The 23,482-nt window shown below is 44.9% G+C and overlaps 1 protein-coding gene across 10 annotated transcripts in view; it reads left to right on the top strand.

The window, feature by feature from the left end:
- Positions 1-23,482, top strand: part of MACF1 (microtubule actin crosslinking factor 1) — a 437,650-nt gene that overhangs the window by 17,507 nt on the left and 396,661 nt on the right. For all 10 annotated transcript variants that reach the window (XM_073615331.1, XM_073615324.1, XM_073615314.1 and 7 more), the window contains exon 2: positions 5,957-6,184. In XM_073615331.1, coding sequence (XP_073471432.1) covers positions 5,983-6,184 — 202 coding nt within the window. In that variant the 5' untranslated portion in view covers positions 5,957-5,982. The remainder of the gene's footprint in view (positions 1-5,956; positions 6,185-23,482) is intronic.

Genomic DNA, 23,482 nt, shown 5'->3' with positions numbered 1-23,482 from the left:
TCCATCGGACATTTTCCATCGGAATTTCTGTCACACAAAATTTGAGATCTGGATCTCAAATTTTCCAACAACAAAATCTGTTGTCGTAAATTCTGATCGTGTGTACACAATTCCGACGCACAAAGTTCCACGCATGCTCCGAATCAAGCAGAAGAGCCGCAATGGCTATTGAACTCCAATTTTCTTGGCTCGTCGTACGCGTTGTACGTCACTGTGTTCTTGACGTTCGGAATTTCCGACAAGATTTGTGTGACCGTGTGTATGCAAGACAAGTTTGAGCCAACATCCGTCGGAAAAAATCCATGGGTTTTGTTGTCGGAGAATCCTATCGTGTGTACAGGTCATTAGAGTTTTTGTGTAAATTTATATGCCTGAAGAACTGCTTGATACAAGCTTATTAAATGCCTGAAAAAATGCTTCACATTCACATACATATGTAACAATCGACTTCTGTACATCCAGCCTGTTGGATTTTCCTCATTCGATCAGCGCTGCCGGCTACAGTCTGCAACGCAGATGCGTAGCTATAACCTTCAGGACCCTATTGCAAGATGAAAAAAATAAGTTTTGCCTATAGTTCTACTTTAATATTGTCCTTTGGTATCCCATGGGGCAATATATATATATATATATATATATATATATATCTATATAGATATATATATAGATATAGATATATATCTATATATATATAGATATATATCTATATATATACAGTAGATAATATAAATCTATAGATATATATATATTTCTAAAACTAGATCTGCGCTAACTCGATCTGAATGATTACATAATATAATAAAGTGAAACATTTTAAACCCAGTTTAAATGTAGCAAGGACTGTGGAAGAATAGAAGTTTACAGTATGCTTATGAAAATGACATACACTGGCGTACAAAAGCAGCTCACTGAGTCATTTTTTTAAGTTTTTTATTCAACCAGCAGATTGAAAAAAAAGACTTGATTCCACCATCTACACATTTGAGGTGGATGGTGAAATCCTCCCTGTTGAGCTATTGTACTCTGTCAGTAAGGTAACTTCCTTGCCATCAGATTACACTAATTAGCGTTGCAGCAGTGGTGGAACTACCAAGGTCGCAAAGGTTGCACTTGCTACCGGGCCCTGGCGTTCTGCCACTGTTGGGGGCAGGAGCTCGCACTGTGGCTCCAAAGCAGGGCTACTGAGTGCAACTGTAAGCAGAGAGTGTCTGTTACACTCTCTCTGAGGCCTCATTCACACCATGATGCAGAGACATCAGTTTTGCTGCATGCATTCTAGATGGGCTCAAAGAAAACAATTGTTCTCTATGTGCTCTGTTCACACCTCACCGTGCAGATTTTTTCTGTGCATGAATCTGCAACGTGTATGCAGTTTTCTGCATGGGAAAAAAACTGGCATGATGTCAACATTGGTGTGAACAGGGCACATAACTGGTGTGCATGAAAACTCACCAAAACGCACATGTAAACTGATGTGAACTGATGTAAACTGGTATTTCTGCAAGTGAAATTTGTGCGGTTTTCCCATCAGTTTTCATGCAGGTATGGTGTGAACACTGTCCAGACTGCAGCATTCCTCCTTCCCAGAGCACCCCTTACACATCAGAGTTTACCTTTACATTAAAGTGGTTGTAAACCCTTACAGACCACTTTTACCTACATGTAAACCTAGATTAAGGCTTACCTGTAGGTCCAAGAAATATCTTCTAAACCTACACAGTTTAGGAGATATTTGCAAAAAGACAGACACTGCTGTCTACGGCACCCCTTACATCAGAATTTCTTTTTACATTAAAGTCCACAGTGCTCCCCTGTACAGTGAAATTCTGCAGACTCTGGTGTAAGGGGGGCTCTGCGGACTCTAATGTAAGGGAAGCTCTGCGGACTCTGATGTAAGGGGTGGCTTTGCGAACTGTGATATAAAGTGGAACCCTGATTAAAGGGGAATGCTGGGAACTATGATGTAAGTGGTTACCAGAGACCCCCTTATATCAGAGTTACCCTTTACATCAGAGTCTGCAGTGTTTCCCCTTACGTCAGAGTCTTCTCCTTACATCAGAGTTCTCAGTGTTCCTCCTTAAATAAAAGTTAGAATTCTCCCTCACATCAGAGTCTGCAGAGTCCACCCTTACAGTTTAAGGGAACTCTGCGAGTTCAGATGTAAAGGGAAACTCTGCAAGTTCAGATGTAAAGGAGAACGCTGTGAATTCAGATGTAAAGGGGAACTCTGCGGAGTTCAAACGTAAAGGGGAACTCTGCGGAGATCAGATGTAAAGGGATACTCTGCAAGTTCAGATGTAAAGGGGAACTATGTGAGTTCAGATGTAATGGGGAACTCTGTGGATTCAGATGTAATGGGGAACTCTGTGGACTCTGATGTAAGAGGGACTCTTGTGATTAAATCTATATGATTAGAAATGTTATTTAATCACAAAATATGTATAGTGTATACTACAATTAAAAATTTGCTGTGCGCTGCTAAAGTGTTCAGGTTTGGCTTGAAAAAAAGGTGGCAAATCTACCCAAGACGGCAGGAAGAGGGCTTGCTGCAGAACATGTGAAGGGGTCCAGCTGTGGAACTGTAATAAAGGGCCCCGTGACTCGAGTAAAGGGCCCCAGGCTTGGAGGGAAGGGCCCCGGGACCAAGGGTCGGGGTGTCCTTCATATAGTTACGCCTCAGCGTTGCAGACTGTAGTCGGCAGTGCTGATCGAATTAGGAAAATCCAACAGGCTGGATGTACAGCAGTCGATTGTTAGATCGACTGCTGTACAACCAGCCTGCCCATACATGGATCGAAATTTGGTCAATCCCTGCTGACTTGGCTGCATTTCGATCCCGGCTTTAGGAATTTTGGCTTAGTGTTACGATCATTTCTCTTCTTTTGATGCTATGGGACTAGAGTTGCCATCTCATCCCTTTTAACCCGAACACCTTTGAATTACACAGGTTCTGAGGCTAATTAAATGCAGATAAGGCACCAAGTGAGTTTAATTACCACCTTAATCAGCCACAGAACCTGTGTAATTAATTTGCGTTTGGGTTTAAAGGGATGAGGTGGCAACCCTATATGGGACCCTGCTCTACTCTGCACCTGCATGAGCACAAATAGTTCCATGGCAACATAAGGCACAAACACACCTCTCCCTTTTCTGAATGGATGTTCACAGCTTAGCTGTGCACTTAGTAAAAACATTTTTCTGGTGCTATATCCCTTTAAAATGTTCAGATGAATAAGATTCAAAAATCCCTTCTGTCCATTTTAGTAACTTTACTGGCATGTGCAGCAATTTCAGGTAGCTCCTAATAGAGTCACATTTACAATGCCATGGTATTAAAGCGGAACTAAACTTCATCTGTCACAAACTGCGAGCAGGCAGGCATTTCATTGCAGAAGAGACATGCAATGTCTCCTCTGCAATAAAACACACCTGTCTTTCTACTTGCAGCATTCTCTGGCATGTAAACCGAGTTGCGCATGTGTAGCTCAGCTTACACCACCAGCCTGTCTCTGAGCCGGCCAATGAAGATGACCAAAAACTGGTGCACAGCAGAAGATGCTGGCGCCAGTGAGGGATAGGAGCTAAGGTAACATTTATTCCTCTTTAATGCACCAAATTAAAAAAATAATTACCTCCAGTTACTAGATAACAAAACTGGAGGTAATTAAGACCTACTCTAAGTTGGCGTACAGAGACAGACAAAGAACCTGTCTCTGTACACAGTGACAGAGTGCCACATATTTGCTGCCGCTGTCACTGGCTGTTAAGGATGCTGTCGCCTTCACAACTGAAAGCCTTCTAACAACCAGTGACACTGCAGTGAGTGGATGAGGAAGCCGAAACACAAGTTCCCCATCATGTCTGCTCTATCCCTGTGATTGACAGCAGGTAGTGGGCGGATTCTATAGCTAAAAGCAAGCTGTCTGTTGGCTAAGGATCTGCCCACTGCTTGCTGTCAATCAAAAAGGAGCAGAACTGATGGGGAACTAGTGTCATCTGAGTTATCAGGCTCCACCCAGCTAGATACAAAACTCTGCCGCTGCAGCAGAAGAAGGAAGCACACTTGGGCCAGTGGCCATTTCAAAATTTAAAAAGAAAATAGCTCAATGTGTTCTCTACAAACTGTGGAATTTCAACTGTATGAACATAACCTAGTCTGTATACTTCCAAATGTGTCAGTACTCATGATGTTTCTATTGGCCATCCTTAGCAGCTATGCCATTTGTATTGGTATGATATACAGTATCTCACAAAAGTGAGTACACCCCTCACATTTTTGTAAATATTTTATTATATCTTTTCATGTGACAACACTGAAGAAATGACACTTTGCTACAATGTAAAGTAGTGGGTGTACACCTTGTATAACAGTGTAAATTTGCTGTCCCCTCAAAGTAACTCAACACACAGCCATTAATGTCTAAACCGCTGGCAACAAAAGTGAGTACACCCCTAAGTGAAAATGTCCAAATTGGGCCCAAAGTGTCAATATTTTGTGTGGCCACCATTTTTTTTTCAAGCACTGCCTTAACCCTCTTGGGCATGGAGTTCACCAGAGCTTCACAGTTTGCCACTGGAGTCCTCTTCCACTCCTCCATGACAACATAACGGAGCTGGTGGATGTTAGAAACCTTGCGCTCCTCCACCTTCCATTTGAGGATGCCCCACAGATGCTCAATAGGGTTTAGGTCTGGAGACATGCTTGGCCAGTCCATCACCTTTACCCTGAGCTTCTTTAGCAAGGCAGTGGTCATCTTGGAGCTGTGTTTGGGGTCATTATCATGTTGGAATACTGCCCTGTGGCCCAGTCTCCAAAGGGAGGGGATCATGCTCTGCTTCAGTATGTCACAGTACATGTTGGCATTCTTGGTTCCCTCAATGAATTGTAGCCCCCCCCAGTGCCGGTAGCACTTATGTAGCCCCAGACCATGACACTCCCACCATCATGCTTGACTGTAGGTATGACAGACTTGTCTTTGTACTACTCACCTGGTTGCTGCCACACACGCTTGACACCATCTGTACCAAATAAGTTTATCTTGGTCTCATCAGACCACAGGACATGGTTCTCGTAATCCATGTCCTTAGTCTGCTTGTCTTCAGCAAACTGTTTGCGGGCTTTATTTTGCATCATCTTTTGAAGAGGCTGCCTTCTGGGATGACAGCCATGCAGACCAATTTGATGCAGTGTGCGGCGTATGGTCTGAACACTGACAGGCTGACCCCCCCACCCCTTCAACCTCTGCGCAATGCTGGCAGCACTCATGTGTCTATTTCCCAAAGACAACCTCTGGATATGACACCGAGCATGTGCACTCAAGTTCTTTGGTCGATCATGGCGAGGCCTGTTCTGAGTGGAACCTGTCCTTTTAAACTGCTGTATGGTCTTGGCTACCATGCTGCAACTCAGTTTTAGGGTCTTGGCAAGCTTCTTATAGCCTAGGCCATCTTTATGTAGAGCAACATTTTTTTTTCAGATCCTCAGAGAGTTCTTTGCCATGAGGTGCCATGTTGAACCTCCAGTGACCAGTATGAGAGAGTGAGACTGATAAAACTAAATTTAACACACCTGCTCCCCATTCACACCTGAGACCTTGTAACACAAACAAGTCGAATGACACCAGGGTGGGAAAATGGCTAATTGGGCCCAATTTGGACATTTTCACTTAGGGGTGTACTCACTTTCGTTGCCAGCGGTTTAGACATTAATGGCTGTGTGTTGAGTTCTTTTGAGGGGACAGCAAATTTACACTCTTATGCAAGCTGTACACTCACTACTTTACATCGTAGCAAAGTGTCATTTCTTCAGTGTAGTCACATGAAAAGATATAATAAAATATTTACAAAAATGTGAGGGGTGTACTCACTTTTGTGAGATACTGTATAAGTATATGGAACAATACCGCAGAATAGAAACAAAACTCTGTCTGATATACCGTTTTATATCTATTCATAGAGTGACTCCCACACTTCCAAGGAGACATGTCATCTTCAGATGAGGAAACCCTCAGTGAGAGGTCATATCGGAGTGAAAGGTCATGCCGGAGTGAACGGTCTGGCAGCTTGTCCCCTTGTCCACCAGGTGACACGCTCCCATGGAATTTGCCACGTCATGAGCAGAAAAAAAGGAAGACTAAGGATTCTGTCCTGGACCCTGCAGAAAGAGCAGTGGTCAGGGTGGCAGGTAAGAAAATGGACCTTTGCTTTAAAAGTATACAGTACATAGTGGTAAATGTTAGAGCAGTGAAAGGCAAGATGCTACTGCAAATGGCTACTGCCCCCACCTATAACTGGCCTTCGCAGCAAGAAGCACATGGGGGGAGGGGGGGCGCATGTCAAACAAAAACCAAAGAAAATACCTAGCTCAACCCACTGATCAGCCTGCAACCATGCCGTGAAGTGGCTCTGCAGCTTACGCATGTATTTGCAAATGTGTGCAATCTAGATCCCTGTTTTTAATGCAAACTGTTAGACAGGATAATTTGGTTGGTTGCAGGCTGGTCGGAAAGTTGAGCTGGGAATTTTGTTTGGTTTATATTTGACATGTGTCGTCCTTCCATGGGCTCCTTGCTGCAAAGGCCAGTTGTAGGTGGGGGCAGTGGCCATTTGTTTGCACAATATATACTATATTGTCAAAAGTATTGGGATCTCTGCCTTTACATGAATTTTAGTGGCATCCCAGTCTTCGTCTGTAGGGTTCAATATTGAGTTGGCCCACCCTTTGCAGCTATAACAGCTTCAACTCTTCTGAGAAGACAATCCACAAGGTTTAGGAGTGTGTCTATGGGAATTTTTGACCATTCTTCCAGAAGGGCATTTGTGATGTCAGGCACTAGTGTTAGATGAAAAGGCCTGGCTTGCAGTCTCCGCGCTAATTCATCCCAAAGGTATTCTATCGGGTTGAGGTCAGAACTGTGCAGGCCAGTGAAGTTCCTCCACCTCAAACTCTCTCATTCATATCTTTATGGACCTTGCTTTGTGTACTGGTCCAAATCATTTGGTGGAAGGGGGATTATGGTGTGGGGGTTGTTTTTTAGGGGTTGAGCTTGGCTCCTTAGTTCCAGTGAAGAGAACTCTTAAGGCGTCGGCATACCAAGACATTTTGGACAATTTCATGCTCCCAACTTTGTGGGAACAGTTTGGGGATGGCCCCTTCCTGTTCCAACATGACTGCCCACCAGTGCACAAACAAGGTCCATCAGTGCCTGACCTCACAATTGTGCTTCTGGAAGAATGGTCAAACATTCCCATAGACACCCTCCTAAACCTTGCGGACAGCCTTTCCCGGAAGAGTTGAAGTTTTTATAGCTGCAAAGGGTGGGACAACTTAATATTGAACCCTACGGACTAAGACTGGGATGCCATTAAAGTTTGTGTGTGTGTAAAGGCAGGCATCCCAATATTTTTGGCAATACAGGCGGTCCCCAGGTTATGAACAAGATAGGAACTGTAGGTTTGTTCTTTTGTCAAATTTGTTTGTAACTTTGAACAGTACATTTCTAAGTGTAACTCCAGCCTGTGCAGTGATGTGGGATGGTCCGGGTACTTCTGCATATACTGTCATGCTATTTGAGGCTCTTGTGGCCATGCAGTGCTGCAGTGTGGGATGTGTCTGGCGCTGCAAGATGGTTGCTCGGCGGTATCCAGGACCAGTGTGGAGCGCAAGCGGCCCGCAGTGACGTCACACCACCTCCGTTCGTAAGTAGGGATGTTCGTAACTCGGATATTCATAACTCGGGGACTGCCTGTACAGTGTATATGTGTAGTGAAGACTGTGAAGTAAACGTCAAAGTGGAACTAAACCCTATCTTTTACAGATAAGGAGCATGCCATCTTAGCATCACCTGTTTGATCTGCAGTTGCCCTGATGCTGCACATGTAAGCCATTATGACACCAGCTTTTTGGTGGCTTGACAGTTCAGTTGAAAGCACAAGCAACTGTGATAGTTATCATTCACAGCATGTCTTGAATGTAACTGTTGTTAGAAACAGTTAAATCGATGGGTTTAGTTCCGCTTTAAGTAAAGCTGGACTCCAGGCAAACAGCCAAAAGTACAGATGAAATAATGTACTGTATGCAGAACTGTTGCATCTGTGACTTTTACCCAGGTGTTTAATAAAGATTTACAAGGTCAGAATGAATGCCAGTATTTACTCTTCAGACAGATATATACATAGTTGCCAACATTGTAAAAAAATGTATAGGGACACTTTTTTGCCTGTAGGCAGAGTCTTATTATAATTAGGAGTGGGACCTTCATTTGTAGGCTTGACATAGTGGTGAAAGAAAAATGTGGCGCAGTTTAAACTAAATATTGGGCGTCGCTTAAAGGGGCGTTGCAAATGGAGGTGTGGTTAGAGCAGTGATGCCGAACCTTGGCACCCCAGATGTTTTGGAACTACATTTCCCATGATGCTCAACTACACTGCAGAGTGCACGAGTATCATGGGAAATGTAGTTCCAAAACACCTGGGGTGCCAAGATTCGCCATCACTGGGTTAGAGTCTGAGATGAACGAGGGATGGAGGGAGAAAGAAAGGGAGAAAGAGGGAGGGAGAGAGAGAAAGAAAGAGATAGGGAGGGAGGGAGAGAGAAGGAAGGAAAGGAGGGATGGAGGGACAGCAGGCCGAGATCCTACACCACAATAGAAACATGTGCATTACATAAAGTTTAACAATTAGCTGATAAAGATACTCTAAACACCTGGTGTTAGCGCTTCAATCATCACGGCACCATGGTTGTTATGGTGTCAGGATGATTCAATTGCATTATTTATTTTATTACATTGTAATATAAAATTAAATCATTCAACTCACCATAATGCCCCCAGTAGAGTCCTCCCTTACATCAGGTGCCCTCAGTAGAGTCCGTCCTTACATCAGGTGCCCCCAGTAGAGTCCCTACTTACATCAGGTGCCCCCAGTAGAGTCCCTTCTTACATCAGGTTCCCCCAGTAGAGTCCCTCCTTACATCAGGTGTCCCCAGCAGAGTCACTCCTTACATTAGCTGTCCCCAGTTGAGTCCCTCCTTACACCAGGTGTCCCCAGTTACCAGTGGTGTCACTAGGGTTGGTGTCACCCAGTGTGGAAAAACATGGTGTTACCCCCCCACCCACTATAGTCCTCCCTCAGTACAGACCCCCCTCCCTCAGTATAGATCCCCCTCCCTCAGTACAGACCCCCCTCCCGCAGTATAGATCCCCCTCCCTCAGTACAGACCCCCCTCCTGCAGTATAGACCCCGGTTCACTACGTACAGACCCTCTCCCACAGTACAGACCCCCCTCCCTCAGTGCAGATCCCTCTCAGGGCAGACCCCCCCTCCATCAGTATAGACCCCCTTTAGTGCAGGCTCTCCTACCTTAAGTATAGACCGCCCTCAGTGCAGACCCCCCTCCATCTGTGCAGACCCCCCCAGGAGAACCCACCCCCCTCCTCCATCAATACAGACTCCCGCAGGACAACTCACCCCCCTCCATCAGTACAGACCCCGCAGGACAACCCACCTTCCTCCATCTGTACAGACCCCCCCAGGACAACCCAACCCCCTCCATCTGTACAGACCCCCGCAGGACAACCCACCCCCCCTTATCTGTACAGACCCCCCCCAGGACAACCCACCCCCCTCCCCTCATGCACCAGGGCGGGGAGTGGAGGAGAATTCAGCATGCAGACACCTGGAGAGTTGCTTGTTCAGTCTGTCATTCTCTGGGCGGCACACTTTTGACAGGAGGCAGCCAGTGAGAGTGAGACAGAGTAGGGTCTCACTCAGGGATAGCGCAGCGCCAGGACCCAGGACTCTCCATCGGGTCTCTGCACCATTTAGGATGGTGTGTTTTGGTCTCCGCGCCATTTACAGAACCAAGAGGTGGAGCCTGGGTGCCAAGAAAGTGGCTGCCAATAGAAATGGAGCTCCATTTCTATTGGCAGACGCTTTCGTTGCCATCCGGGCTCCGCCTCTTGTTTCTTCCTCACGAGCTGGTCTTCTGTAAAATGGCAACAGAGACAGAAATGACCAGTGCTGGCCGCGGACCTCTGGCGGGGGCGGGGAAAAATTGGGAAACCGCTGATTTCCCGGGACATTTCATGGGAAACAGTAAGACCGGGACAAAGATCTAAATCCCGGAAATTCGGGACAGTTGGCAAGTATGTATATAAGGCATACAGGAACCTTTACCGTAGCACCACTTATTGCACACAGATAACGGGTCCATCAGGGTTAAGCACAGTGAGCTCTTTTTATGTGGATGCCCTCTCTATGTGTCCTGATTGTCATTATCACTAATGCCGCGTACACACGGTCGGACTTTTCGGCTACAAAGTCCGACAGCCCGTCCGACAGACTGTCGACGGACTTTTGGCAGACTTTTGGCGGACTTGCGGCGGACTTTCTAACGAACGGACTTGCCTACATACGATCACACAAAAGTATGACGGATTTGTACGTGATAACGTACACCGGACTAAAATAAGGAAGTTGATAGCCAGTAGCCAATAGCTGCCCTAGCGTTGGTTTTTGTCCGTCGGACTAGCATACAGACGAGCGGATATTTCGACCGGACTCGAGTCCGTCGGAAAGATTTGAAGCATGTTCCAAATTTAAAGTCCGTCAGATTTTCGACCGAAAAAGTCCGCTGCAGGTCCGATGAAGCCCACACACGGTCGAATTGTCCGCCGGATTTGGTCCGTTGGCATCCGTCGGACCAGTCCGGTCGAAAAGTCCGACCGTGTGTTCCATGGCATTAGAGTGAAAGTGAAAGAAAAATCCCATATTTTGGATTGCCATCAGACCAAGACTAGGGGGAAATCTTTCAATAGGGACACTAGTTCTGGTGATGGGATTTTTTTACTTTGGAGGGATTTCCTCTCACTTCCTGTTTTAGCTTGGAAACAAAAAAATAAAACTCTTATTCTGTCAAAAATAAATAAATAAACAAATAAAAAAAGTTTTGCATCTATTTCTATTCCAAATTTCATTCACACAGGGTCACATGTCTCCTTCAGCCAGGGACATTGAAAATAATGAAATCTTGTTTTTCTTAAGGGCGTAGCAAAGACCCTCCCAATTAATAGGCCAGGGTGTTTATTGGAAGCCATGTCAGTTTAGCTGGCAGGGTAATAAGTTATTACAAGTTTTTGTTTCTGTGCCAAAAGATCACGAGAAGATATAGAACAAAAGGATTACACAGAGCATTGACTGAAGGGAATGATGTATATGAGTGCGTCATTCATAAGTTATAACTTACCTGTGGTGACATGCGTGTATGGTAATATACTTAACCACATAGACATTGCACTACCTACCTGTACTTGACATTTATGTAATTTTTAAAGCATATTGCTTATCCAAAATATGTAATTCACATTCCATAACTCTCATGTAATGTTTATACATCCCTCCCTGTTTTGAGAGGTGAGTTTGACTGAATGAGATGCAATTAACATGGAATATTCTTAAAGAAAAAATTAAAGGAAAAACTTTTTGTTTCATTTTGGATAGAGTAAGGCCCCTTTCACACATTAATGTCCGTTTTCACTGACTGCATTTGCTCAGCGAGGATCGCTCCGTTGATCCCCACTGAGCCAGCGGATGACAAGTCCGTCTCTGCTCACTGTGCAAAGACGGACCTGTCAGAGCCCCACTCTCCTCTAAGGGGGATCGGATGAAGATGGACCGTAGAGTCCGCCAGACGGATGGAATAATAGGGTTTCCATCCATCACACTTTAGCAGATCGGAGCAGGTCGGATGTCAGCGGACATGTCACCGCTGACATCCGTCACTCCATAGACCGCCTGTCCGTTTTCATCCGATCCGATCTGCCAGATGGATGGAAAATAGGGTTTCCACCCGTCTGCATTTAGCGGAGCGGATTTGAGCAGACATGTCACCACTGACATCCGTCACTCCATAGAACTGCATGGAGCGTCCATTTAGGTCCGCCTAAAAAAACTGACAGGCGGACCTGAGCATGTGTGAAAGGGGCCTAAGGGAGGATTATACCCCCTGTCAAATCTCTTGCCACTCATGTTGCGTTGGGAAGATTTCCCCTCACTTCCTGTTCCATAGCCAAAATAGGAAGTGAGAGGAAATTCTTCCAAAAGTGAGGGAGTTCTTGGTTGCCACCAGGGTCACCAGAACTAGGGCCCCCATTGGAAGATTTCCCCTCTATTCTTGTTCTGGTAACAACCTAAAATTTAGATTTTCCTTTACTTTCACTTTCAGTGATAACAGTAAACATGACAGACAGAGTGAATCTCCCTAACAGTGACACAGACAGCAATACAAACCTGACAGACATCCCTTCTAATCCCTCTCCATTCTGTCCTATACTAAAAGAAAAAAGGTTTGTCTTTTAGTATGCTTTAAAAAAAGAATTCCAGGAATTAATATTTTTACATTAGACCAGCCTGGACCAATGCACCTACAGTGCCTTGCAAAAGTATTCACCCCCCTTGGCATATTTTGTGTTTTGTTGCCTCATAACCTGGAATTAACATGGATTGTTTGAGGATTTGCATCATTTAATGTACAGAACATGCCCACGACTGGGAAGATGTTTTTTTTTTTTTTTTGTATTGTGAAGCAAAGAACAAATAGGACAAAATAACAGAAAAAGTCAATGTGCATAACTATTAACCCCCCTAAAGTCAATACTTTGTAGAGCCACCTTTTGTGGCTATCACAGCTCTAAGTCACTTTGGATAAGTCTCTATGAGCTTGCCACATCTTACCACTTTGATTTTTGCCCATTCCTCCTTGGAAAACTGCTCCAGCTCCTTCAAGTTGGATGGTTTGCGCTTGTGAACAGCAATCTTTAAGTCTGACCACAGATTTTCTATTGGATTGAGGTCTGGACTTTGACTAGGCCATTCCAACACATTTACATGTTTCCTCTTAAACCACTCAAGTGTTGCTTTAACAGTGTGTTTGGGGTCATTGTCCTGCTGGAACCTCCGTCCTAGCCTCAAATCACACACAGAGTGGTACAGGTTTTGCTCAAGAATATCCCTGTATTTAGCACCATCCATCTTTCCCTCAACCCTGACCAGTTTCCCAGTCCCAACTGCTGAAAAACATCCCCACAGCATGATGCTGCCACCACCATGTTTCACTGTGGGGATGGTGTACTTTGGGTGATGTGATGTGTTGGGTTTGCGCCACACATAGCATTTTCTTTGATGACCAAAAAGTTCAATTTTAGCACCTTCCTCCATTCATTTTGGGAGTCTCTCACATGCCTTTTCACAAACTCAAAAAGTGCAAAATGTTTAGTTTTTTGCTGAAAGGAATGGCTTTCTTTTGGCCACTGTGCCATAAACCCCAACTCTGTGGAGCGTATGGCTTATTGTCGTCCTATGTACAGATACTCCAGTCTCTGCTGTGGAACTCTGCAGTTCCTCCAGGGTTACCTTAGGTCTCTGTTCTGCCTCTCTGATTAATGCCCTCCTTGCCCGGTCTGTGAGTTTCGGTGTGTGGCCGTCTCTTGGCAGGTTTGCTGTTGTGCCATGTTCTTTCCATTTGGTTATGATAGATTTGATGGTGCTCCTAGGAATCATGAAAGATTTGGATATTTTTTTATAACCTAACCTTGACTTGTACTTCTAAACAACATTGTCCCTTACTTGTTTGGAGAGTTCCTTGGTCTTCATGGCAGTGTTTGGTAAGTGGTGCCTTTTGCTTAGGTGTTGCAGCCTTTGGGGCCTTTCAAAAAGGGGTGTATATGTAATGACAGATCATGTGACACTTAGATTGCACACAGGTGGACATCATTTCACTAATTATGTGACTTCTGAAGTTAATTGGTTGCACCAGAGCTTTTTATGGGCTTCATAACAAAGGGGGTGAATACATACGCACATGCCAATTATCAGTTTTATATTTCTGAAAAATAGTTTTATTCATTCATTCAGAGTGCAGCAGGACCCCTGCTTGGCACAGGACCCGGAGGGGGAGAACGCAGTAGTAACGGTGCTTACTACAGTGATTTCCAGCTTCTTCAGGGATCCCACAGGTATGGTATATGCATACTGTAGGTACAATGGTCCAAGTTGGTCCAATGTATCTATGTAAAAGTAACCATACCTGGAACTCTTCTTTAGGCCGTTTGGAACTGAACTGGTAGATGACATCATGGGGCATATTTCTAAAGCATTGAATGTGACTTTCACCCTAACCTTGGTGATTAAATATACATTTTAACACATGCACCTGTAAGATTCATCTGCAATGAATGTTTGGGGATTGTCAGATTCACTTCTTTATAAAATTGCCCCTGTGTATCCAGTATATACACCCTAAGTCAGATCAGTGAGGTTTTTAAGCAGATGCTGATAGAAGGCTCATTTTGCATTATCTGTTTCCATGGCAACACTAAAGTCTGAGCAGCCATTCTTCCTGTTGCCATGGTTACTGAGCTCTCCACTCAGATTTCTGTGGAGGGGGGGAAGGAGCTTCCCACCCCTTTCCTCCTTTGTTCTGTGTTGGCTACCCTTGTGTATACTCCTGTGCCTGGTTCCCCCATATTACTGCGCAAAACATGACGAAGTAAATCTAATCCTGCAATTCCATAATGGGTAGGAGGGAGCGTTGCACAACGGGCTGCAGCCATAATCACTTTTCTTGGCTCAAGGAATGCAGCTTCACATTTACAAGGATTCCCCTGGGTGTTCTGCCCTGTTCTTAGCTTGCCTGTAATATTTGCTCAGCATGCCTTTAATGCAGGTAGCTTATGGAAAATTGATATTGATCTTTATCCAGAGCAGGCTTCCAGGGTGAAAATCTAATTGACTTAAATGAAAAACCCTTGTCACTTTGTATAGAGCTTTGCTAGTGCTGAGCCATCTCTTTATTAACAGACCTATGTAGTTTTGTACCTGCACCTAGCAGATGTGGTCATCCAAACTCTGACATCATCTGTTTGTTCATCTCTGCTACAGAATTGCAGTTCTAGATTTTTGGTCTACACGCAGTACTATTTTTTTCATGGTGGAAAGGACTTTAAACAAGCAACAGTTTTATCAGACAGTTTAGCATATTTATTTTTGTCTTGGTTCACCAAATCAGACTAGACATACTGTTTGTGATATGTTTGTGAGCAGAGATGTCAACCTAATGCACACGAGCGGACTGTCCGGCAGAAAAGGTCCGACGGAACGATTCCGTCGGACATTCTGATCGTGTGTGGGCTTAGTCAGACCTTCATCGGACCTTTTCTGTCGAAAAATTCAGACGGACCTAGAAATAGAACATGTTTCAAATCTTTCCAACGGACTTGATTCCTATAGAAAAATCAGTTCATCTGTATGCTAGTCTGACGGACCAAAAACAACGCAAGGGCAGCTATTGGCTCCTGGCTATGAACTTCCTTATTTTAGTCCGGTTGTACGTCATCATGTTCAAAACGATCAGACTTTGGTGTGATCGTGTGTAGGCAAGTGTTGATAACGGCATGTAGCCAATTTAAACAAAGGGTGTGGCTACATTGATTACGTTGTCAGCAACAGGTTAAAAAAATCTTATGTCTCATAAGAAAAGAAAACACAGAACACTCAGGCTGGGTTCACACTATCTTCGCATGGGGCTCAGAGCTGGGGTCCGATGCGTCCCCGTTCACCGTTTCAGGTCCAATTTCAGCCCAAATTTTTGGCTGAATTCAGACCTGAAACGGACCAAAATACACACAGGACCCCTGTGCAAATTCGCACCAGAGCCACAGCAGAGATATGTGAACCGGCTCCATAGAGAGCCGGTCAAAATCTCCAGCTATTGTAAATTGGATGCAGGGAACCCACATCCAATTTGCAATAGCGTGAACCCAGCCTTAGGCCCCCACATGGGGTGGGCTCCATTGGAGTCCACCTGCTCAGCATAGAATGTTTCCGCTTATTCCAGCTGAACAGGCGGATTGCTGATCCGTGTCTGCTCCACCTAGGCAGAGTGCAAACACAATATTCCCCATGCACACGTTCATGGAAATGGCTGTAGTGATGCTGGGTGCTATAATGACCACTAGTTGGAAACCGTAGACAATCAGGGTGAAGAAATGTCATCAGCACAACAAGCATTCCTCGGAAGGGTCCAAAGCTTTATTCACAAGATCACACGGAACACATATGGCGTGGGTAAGCAACCTGTAGATCGCGATCTACCAGTAGATCGCTGACAGGTGACTGGTAGATCGCGGTCTGGGCTTGCCGACTCACTATACCAGAGCATCCAACAGAGTGCAATGCAGAGGGACTACTTGTAAAGTTGGAGCTGTAGAAGGGAGCAAGAGCCACATAAGCCAATGCCTCCTCTGTAGTGCTGGCTCCTGTCTCATGCAGGGTGATAGCAACTGCAATCCACCTCTGGTCCCGGCTGGTGGTCTCCAGAGTGGTGCCAGCAGCAGGAAAGAAGAAATCTTCAGGTCATTGTGAAGCAATACACCGGGCATAATAGTATAGAGCTGCTTTCACACTGATGTGCTGCAGTCTACCCACACCACCGATGCAGTGCAGTGTACCTGCAACTTTCCTTAGGGTTTTCTGGGCTTAGCCTTAGACTTCTATTATATCCTGCGGGTTTGGTGCACTTTCTGAAAGCGCACCAAAACTCCTATATGCATTGGGTGACACAATGGGGTTGATTTACTAAAACTGGAGAGTGCAAAATCCGGTGCAGCTGTGCATGGTAGCCAATCAGCTTCTAACTTCAGCTTGTTCAATTAAACTTTGACAAAAAAAAATCTGGAAGCTGATTAGTTTCTATGCAGAGCTGCACCAGATTTTGCATTCTCCAGTTTTAGTAAATGAACCCTTATGCCCGGTAATCTTTGACTTCTCCCATGTTCTTCAGATTGATCTCCACCTCTTTAAGGTTGCCCACCCCTGACATATGGCAATGTTTCAGAGCCACGCAGGGCCCCTTTGTCATGCAAGTGTGTAGAGTGTACACAGACACAGCCTGCTCTCCTCTATGGGTGGTCAGACGTAAACAGACCGCCTGTGCGTTTACACCTGACTGCCATTCGATCAGCCAGACTGCTGACTGTTTTTTAACAGATAGCATTGGATTGTACGTCAGCGGATGTAAACGAACACGTGTCCATTTATACCCACAACTCCATAGAGGAGACTGGAGGGTCTGATCAGGTCTGCCTGAAAAACTGACAGGTGAACCTGATTGGTCCGCTAATGTAAAAGGGACCTTAGAGGTGTCACTTGATAAAAGATGCTTGATCTTCTGTGACCAAGTCTGTGACTTCTACTGCTTGGTGACAGGTCATACAAAGGGGATGATTTACTAAAGGCAAATAGACTGTGCACTTTGCAAAGTGCAGTTGCTCCAGAGCTTAGTAAGTGAGGTAAAGCTTCATTTTGAAAAGAATACCCAATCATATGCAAGGAAAATTAAAAAAACAGCATTTTGCTTGCACATGATTGAATGATGGAAGTCAGCAGAGTTTCTGCTCATTTACTAAGCTCTGGAGCAACTGCTCATACACAGTCTATTTGCCTTTAGTAAGTCAACCCCAAAGTGTGGAGAATTCACTAAAACTGGAGCAGCTGTGCATCACAAAACAATCAGCTTCTAATGGGGTGTACACATGGTCGGACTTTTCGACTGGACTGGTCTGACGGACTCCAACGGACCAAATCTGGCGAACAATCCGATCCTGTGTGGGCTTCATCGGACCTTCAGCGGACTTTTCCAGTCGCAAGTCTTACGGACTTTAGATTTGGAACATGCTTCAAATCTTTACGTCGTAACTCCGCCGGACCCAGAAATCCGCTCGTCTGTATGCTAGTCCGACGGACAAAAACCGACGCTAGGGCAGCTATTGGCTACTGGCTATCAACTTCCTTATTTTAGTCCGGTGCACGTCATCACGTACGAAACCGTGGGACTTTGGTGTGATCGCGTGTAGGCAAGTCCGATCGTTATAAAGTCCGTTCAAAGTCCGTCGAAAGTCTGTCGAAAGTCTGGGACTTTGAAACCGTGGGACTTTGGTGTGATCGCGTGTAGGCAAGTCCGATCGTTATAAAGTCCGTTCAAAGTCCGTCGAAAGTCTGTCGAAAGTCTGTCAGACTTTTTTAGCTGAAAAGTCCGACGTGAGTACACGGCATAACTTTCATTTTCAAAGCTTAAAGCAGGGCTAAATTTACCTTAGCTTCAATGGTCCCTGTGTTGGCATCATCTGCTGGTTGCCAATCTTGGTCTGTTTTCATTGGCTGGCCTTGGATGAAGTCACTCCTGCTCATGTGCAGGATTCGGTCATCCTGGCACACAGGGAGCATGTGTAGCTAATTTTACATGAGAAGGCAGCGAGCAGGCAGGTAGCTGTATTTTATTGCAGAAGAGACATTGCATGTCTCTTCTGCAATAAACAGCCTACCTGCTGACAGTTTGTGACAGGAGAACTTTATTTAGACTAAACTCCCAGAAATACTTACTTCTTCATTACAGCAATGCAGCAGTTATGCCCCTCATCAGCCCCTGTCATCTTCTCCCCGGGTGCTGGGTTTTCGGCCTTTTGATTGGCCTGTCGGGAAATGACACCACCCCATGCATGCGCATGAGAGTCCATCATTCCAGCACAGCCAGAGTTTGCTTGGACATGCGCTGCTCAGTGTGCATTAAATAGAAGACTGAAAGCAGGCAGGTAAGTGTTTGTTATTGCAGAAGGGACATAGGATGTCTGTTCTTCAATAAAGAATTGCCTGCTCGCAGTTTTTTATTTGTTAAGTTTTGTTCTGAACAAGCTGAAGTTAGAAGCTGATTAGTTACTATGCTCAGCTGCTTCGGATTGTATCTGCTCCCAATTACTTTAGTAGTTGCGACAGTTGTTAGACATTATTGCATATGACTTTTGGTAACATGTTATACAGTATACAGAGACATCAGACAATATGGAAGTTGGTGGGAGATTCTGAACAAACACATCAGTCACTATGAGATGGATTAAAGTGGTTGTATACCCTAATTATTATTTTTTACCTACAGGTAAGCCTATAATAAGGCTTACCTGTAGGTAAAATTAATATCTCCTAAACCTGTACAGTTTAGGAGATATTCACTTTGCATGCAGCCGCTGACGTCAGCAGCGCATGTGCTGTGAATGCCCAGCTGAAGGTCCGGACGCTGCCGGACCTTGTCGGGGAGAAACCTCCCGCGTATGTGACGTCATCGCAGCTCCGGCCACTAACAGCGCTAAAGCCGCGAACCCGAAAAAAAACGGCAAGGGAAAAAATGTCAGCTCCCTAGGCGTAGACGGGGATTAGATACCGACGCCTCGTTCTAAGGTAAGTGTTTCATAATGAGCTAGTATACTAGCTCATTATGCCTCTGCCTTACAGGTTTTTTTTTTTCCTGCGGTTATACAACCGCTTTAAATACATGGTATTGAAGATTATATTACGCAGTGACATTAGTCAGTATAAATAGTCAGTGAATGAGTATATACACAACGATAGTAGTAGATATGACAGTCGGTGGGGGATGGGATTCTCTACAGTGTCAATCCCTATGGAAGGTGAGCATATGGAGCCATGTAGATGGAGTAAAGCACAGTGCATGCAGGGAGAAGAGAGGGTGCAGACAGTATGGAAATGGGTTGGTGGGGAAGGGGAGCTATCACATAAACCTATAGCTACTGGTAGGGGGGGGGGATCTCACAAGCAATGGTTTGCAGAGTATAGAATTAAATGAAGATTGGTCACAGAACATTGTAAAGCCAGGCACACAAACTCAGCCTGCACCACACTCCTTTTGGGTGAAGCTCCGCTTTCAGTGTTTGTTTGAGTATAGAGTTCTTCTATAATTGGTTTATACGGGAAAAACCTGAGCCACACCAGAAAACAATATGGTTGTGCTGGTTTGTGTAGGACAACAAGCCTATTGCAGCAATTAATTGCTTATTTCATTTCGTTCCTTGTGTTACCTGGATACCTTACAATTTAATGCAAAGTTATTGGCACAGGAGCCTTTTTAAATGTCTGTTTGAACTTTTGCTCTTGCTTTAGCTCACATTTTAGTATTGTGTGTTCATATAAAACACATTATACAAATACTAGGCAACACCTATTTAATAGACAGTATACAGAGCGATTTCCTCATAGGTGTGGCTTTTGTGTGCTATACTGGTTGTTCTTGCTCCATGAATACATTTTTTTTTTTAATTTGTGACAAGTTTGAAAACATACTCTTGTGTAGAGTAGGGGTCAACACCATTTTTTTTTCTTGAATGTCTAAATATCCAAGCTGCTGCTTGGTTATGTGTCTTTAGTAAAGCTAAACTCTGGAATATGCAAATATTGTCTAAATGCAAGAGGAATGTATTCTTACTTTTGTATATTTCTTCCACGTGCGTGCTGTAAACCAGGGTGAAACTTTGTGTTTGTGCAGGAGCTTCCTGTAATAAAGACTGATCACTGCTGCTCTCTCTCTTTGTGCAGGATGACTGGTCTGGTCTCCGCCCCCTCCTGTAGTCTGCTGCAGGCAGACTGTAGTGGGCAGACCTGCTGGGCCCCTCCCACAGCTCTGCGCTCTGCACTGTCACAGCACAGTGATTGTAAAAATAGAAGTGAAACAAGGTATTAAATGGGTTTGGAAATATATTTAGTGCAAATAAAGTGTGTTTATATTTTCTATGGCTATTGGGGAACATAATAAAAAAATGGGCCTATAGTTCAGCTTTCAACACTCTTCCTATGTAATTACCAATTATATTCGTGCATTCTGGCTCTGGTGAGGTTACAGGCAGCACTTATACTAGCAGCTGATCTCAGCTAGACTTCTTTCCTGCGGGATAGCTATCTTGGTTCCCCCACGTTTCTTTTTCTTTATTCTTAGGTAGACTTACCTTATATTGAATAGAATCAGTGTGTACTGTCAGCTGCAGTGGCTTAATGTTGACTGTTTGACATCTAAACAGATACTGTATTTTTCACACCATAAGTCACACCTAGGTTTTAGTGGAGGAAAACAAGAAAAAAAATATTCTGAACCAAATGGTGTACTAAAATGGTGTACTCAGATATTTACCAGTGCCCATGAAATGCAGCTTGACCAGTGCCAATTAAATGCAGCCTTACTAGTGCCCATGAAATGCAGCTTGACCTGTGCCAATGAAATGCAGCCTTACCAGTGCCAATGAAATGCAGCCTGACCAGTGCCCATGAAATGCAGCTTGACCTGTGCCCATTAAATGCAGCCTGACCAGTGCCCATGAAATGGAGCCTTACCAGTGCCCATGAAATGCAGCCTGACCTGTGCTTGGCGAGGACGTCATCACATTTTTGCACATTTGCACTAGCAAAGAGTAGATTGGTGACAGTCAGGAAGGGTAGAGGGGATAGTGCCAGGGAGGCTGATCCAGGGCTGGAGCATCCCAATAAGTACGCTCCATTGAGTGACATTGGTGAAACCAGTCAGGGACCAGCACTGCTGGAGCTAAGGGACTCTCCTAGCTTCCGGGGGAAGAACTCCTCCAGTGAGAGTGGGGGGGGGGGGGGGGGCGAAGGGAAAGGAAAGACAGATTCTGGTGGTAGGGGACTCAATTCTTAGAAGGACAGAGAGGCCAATCTGTAACAAAGACCTGAAGCTCCGAACAGTATGTTGTCTGCTGGGCGCTTGGGTTCGGCACATCACGGATCTGGTGGAGGAACACAAAGAGAGAGGCGCCTCTGGGTGCAGACATAAAAACAGTTTATTCTTAAATCACATGTATAAACAACTCACATTTTAGAAGTCATCAAACAGCATGTGTGTATAGAACATCCATCAGAGGAGTGACCATCAGATCAGTCAAGAGCTCTTCCTGCCTGCTAGGTGCTCACCCCTCTGATGGATGTTCTATACACACATGTTGTTTGATGACTTCTAAAATGTGAGTTGTTTATACATGTGATTTACGAATAAACTGTTTTTATGTCTGCACCCAGAGGCGCCTCTCTCTTTGTGCTTCTCCTCAGAATCTTGGAACCTGGTTTCAGTTCCCTTTTGAAGGCAGCCCTGTATGCGGATTTCCTCCTCCCTCATTTAGATCTCTGGACTTTTAATATATATTTATCATTATGGACTTTATTTTGTGTGTTTTTAAACGTTTAATTTAGATATACATATGAGTTTTCTTACATATACATATTGTCTGTGTGCTATGGTTTTTTCACCCAATTTTTCCAGTTAACTGCGCCTATACTTGTATAAGATTACTGGGAGGGGCTGGGGAAGACCCAGCTGTCATGGTGCACATTGGCACCAATGACAAAGTCAGAGGCAGATGGAGTGTCCTAAATAACGATTTTAGGGACTTTGGCGCTAAATTGAGGAAAAGGACCTCCAAGGTAGTATTCTCAGGAATACTACCGGCAGGGCCGGACTTACCATAGGGCTTGAGTGGGCTCGGCTATACTCGGCTAGTTCTGCTCACAGTCACGCCTAGTCGCGCCCTATGATGGACATAACACAGGGACTGGGCATGACTGTGAGCGGAGCTAGCCAAATACACTCAGCTAGCTCCGGCGGCGGTGCTCGGCTCCACTCACAGTCATGCCCAATCCCGCCATTGGACCTGTGTTATGTCCATCATAGGGCGGGACTGGGCGGGACTATGAGAGGAGCCGAGAAAAGCCGTCAGGAGTCGAGATACACAGGACCAGCTCTGTGTATCTCAGCGGCACCATATTTAAACTGCAGTGACACTGACAAGTCACCGCAGTTTATCTGCAGCCTGGGCAAGGCTGCAAATGACACGGACAAGGCTGCAGATGGACACTGATAAAGCTGCAATGTCACTGGGCAAGGCTGCAAATGACACTGACAAGGCTGCAAATGACACTGGACAAGCATGCAGATGGACGCTGTGCAAGGCTGCATTGATAAGCAATTAAATGCACGTTTTTTTCCTTAAATTGTTTTTTCCTTAAAATTCCTTAAACTCTTATCTTGAGGTTTACTGATTGGTTATTGGCAGTTACGTAGTGCTTCGTTTACTGCCATTGAGAAGACCTGTCTGCATTAGACAGTGATGTAATGGCAGACAAACAGTATCAGAGTTAAAAGAAAACTAAAGGGTTAAAGTAATGTATAGAAGGTAGGGCCCGAAAGTGACTCAAGCCCAGGGGCCCCCACCACCCTAAGTCCTGCCCTGACTACCGGTACATTGAGCCACACTAGAAAGGCAGAGGGAGATTAGGGAAGTAAACAAGTGGCTGAAGAGCTGGTGTAGTAAGGAGGGGTTTGGGTTTCTGGAGGACTGGGCCAACTTCTCAGTCGATAACCGGTACTATAGAAGGGACGGACTGCACCTAAATGAGGAGGGTGCAGATCAGCTGGGAATGAAGATGGCCAAAAAGTTAGAGGGGTTTTTAAACTAGGGGAGGAGGGTCCAGAGGTAGAGATAGTCAGCGCGGAACATATTCCAGAGGGTAGTAGTGGGGGCATTAGTGGTAGGTTGACCAAAGCACATAAACCCAAGGTAAGTATAGTAGCAAGTCCTAG

The sequence above is a fragment of the Aquarana catesbeiana genome, linkage group LG02 (genome assembly GCF_042186555.1).
Source record: "Aquarana catesbeiana isolate 2022-GZ linkage group LG02, ASM4218655v1, whole genome shotgun sequence".
NCBI classification, from domain to species: Eukaryota; Metazoa; Chordata; class Amphibia; order Anura; family Ranidae; genus Aquarana; species Aquarana catesbeiana.
The sequence above is the reverse complement of the archived record's forward strand: the minus strand, read 5'-3'. Positions and strand labels throughout refer to the sequence as shown.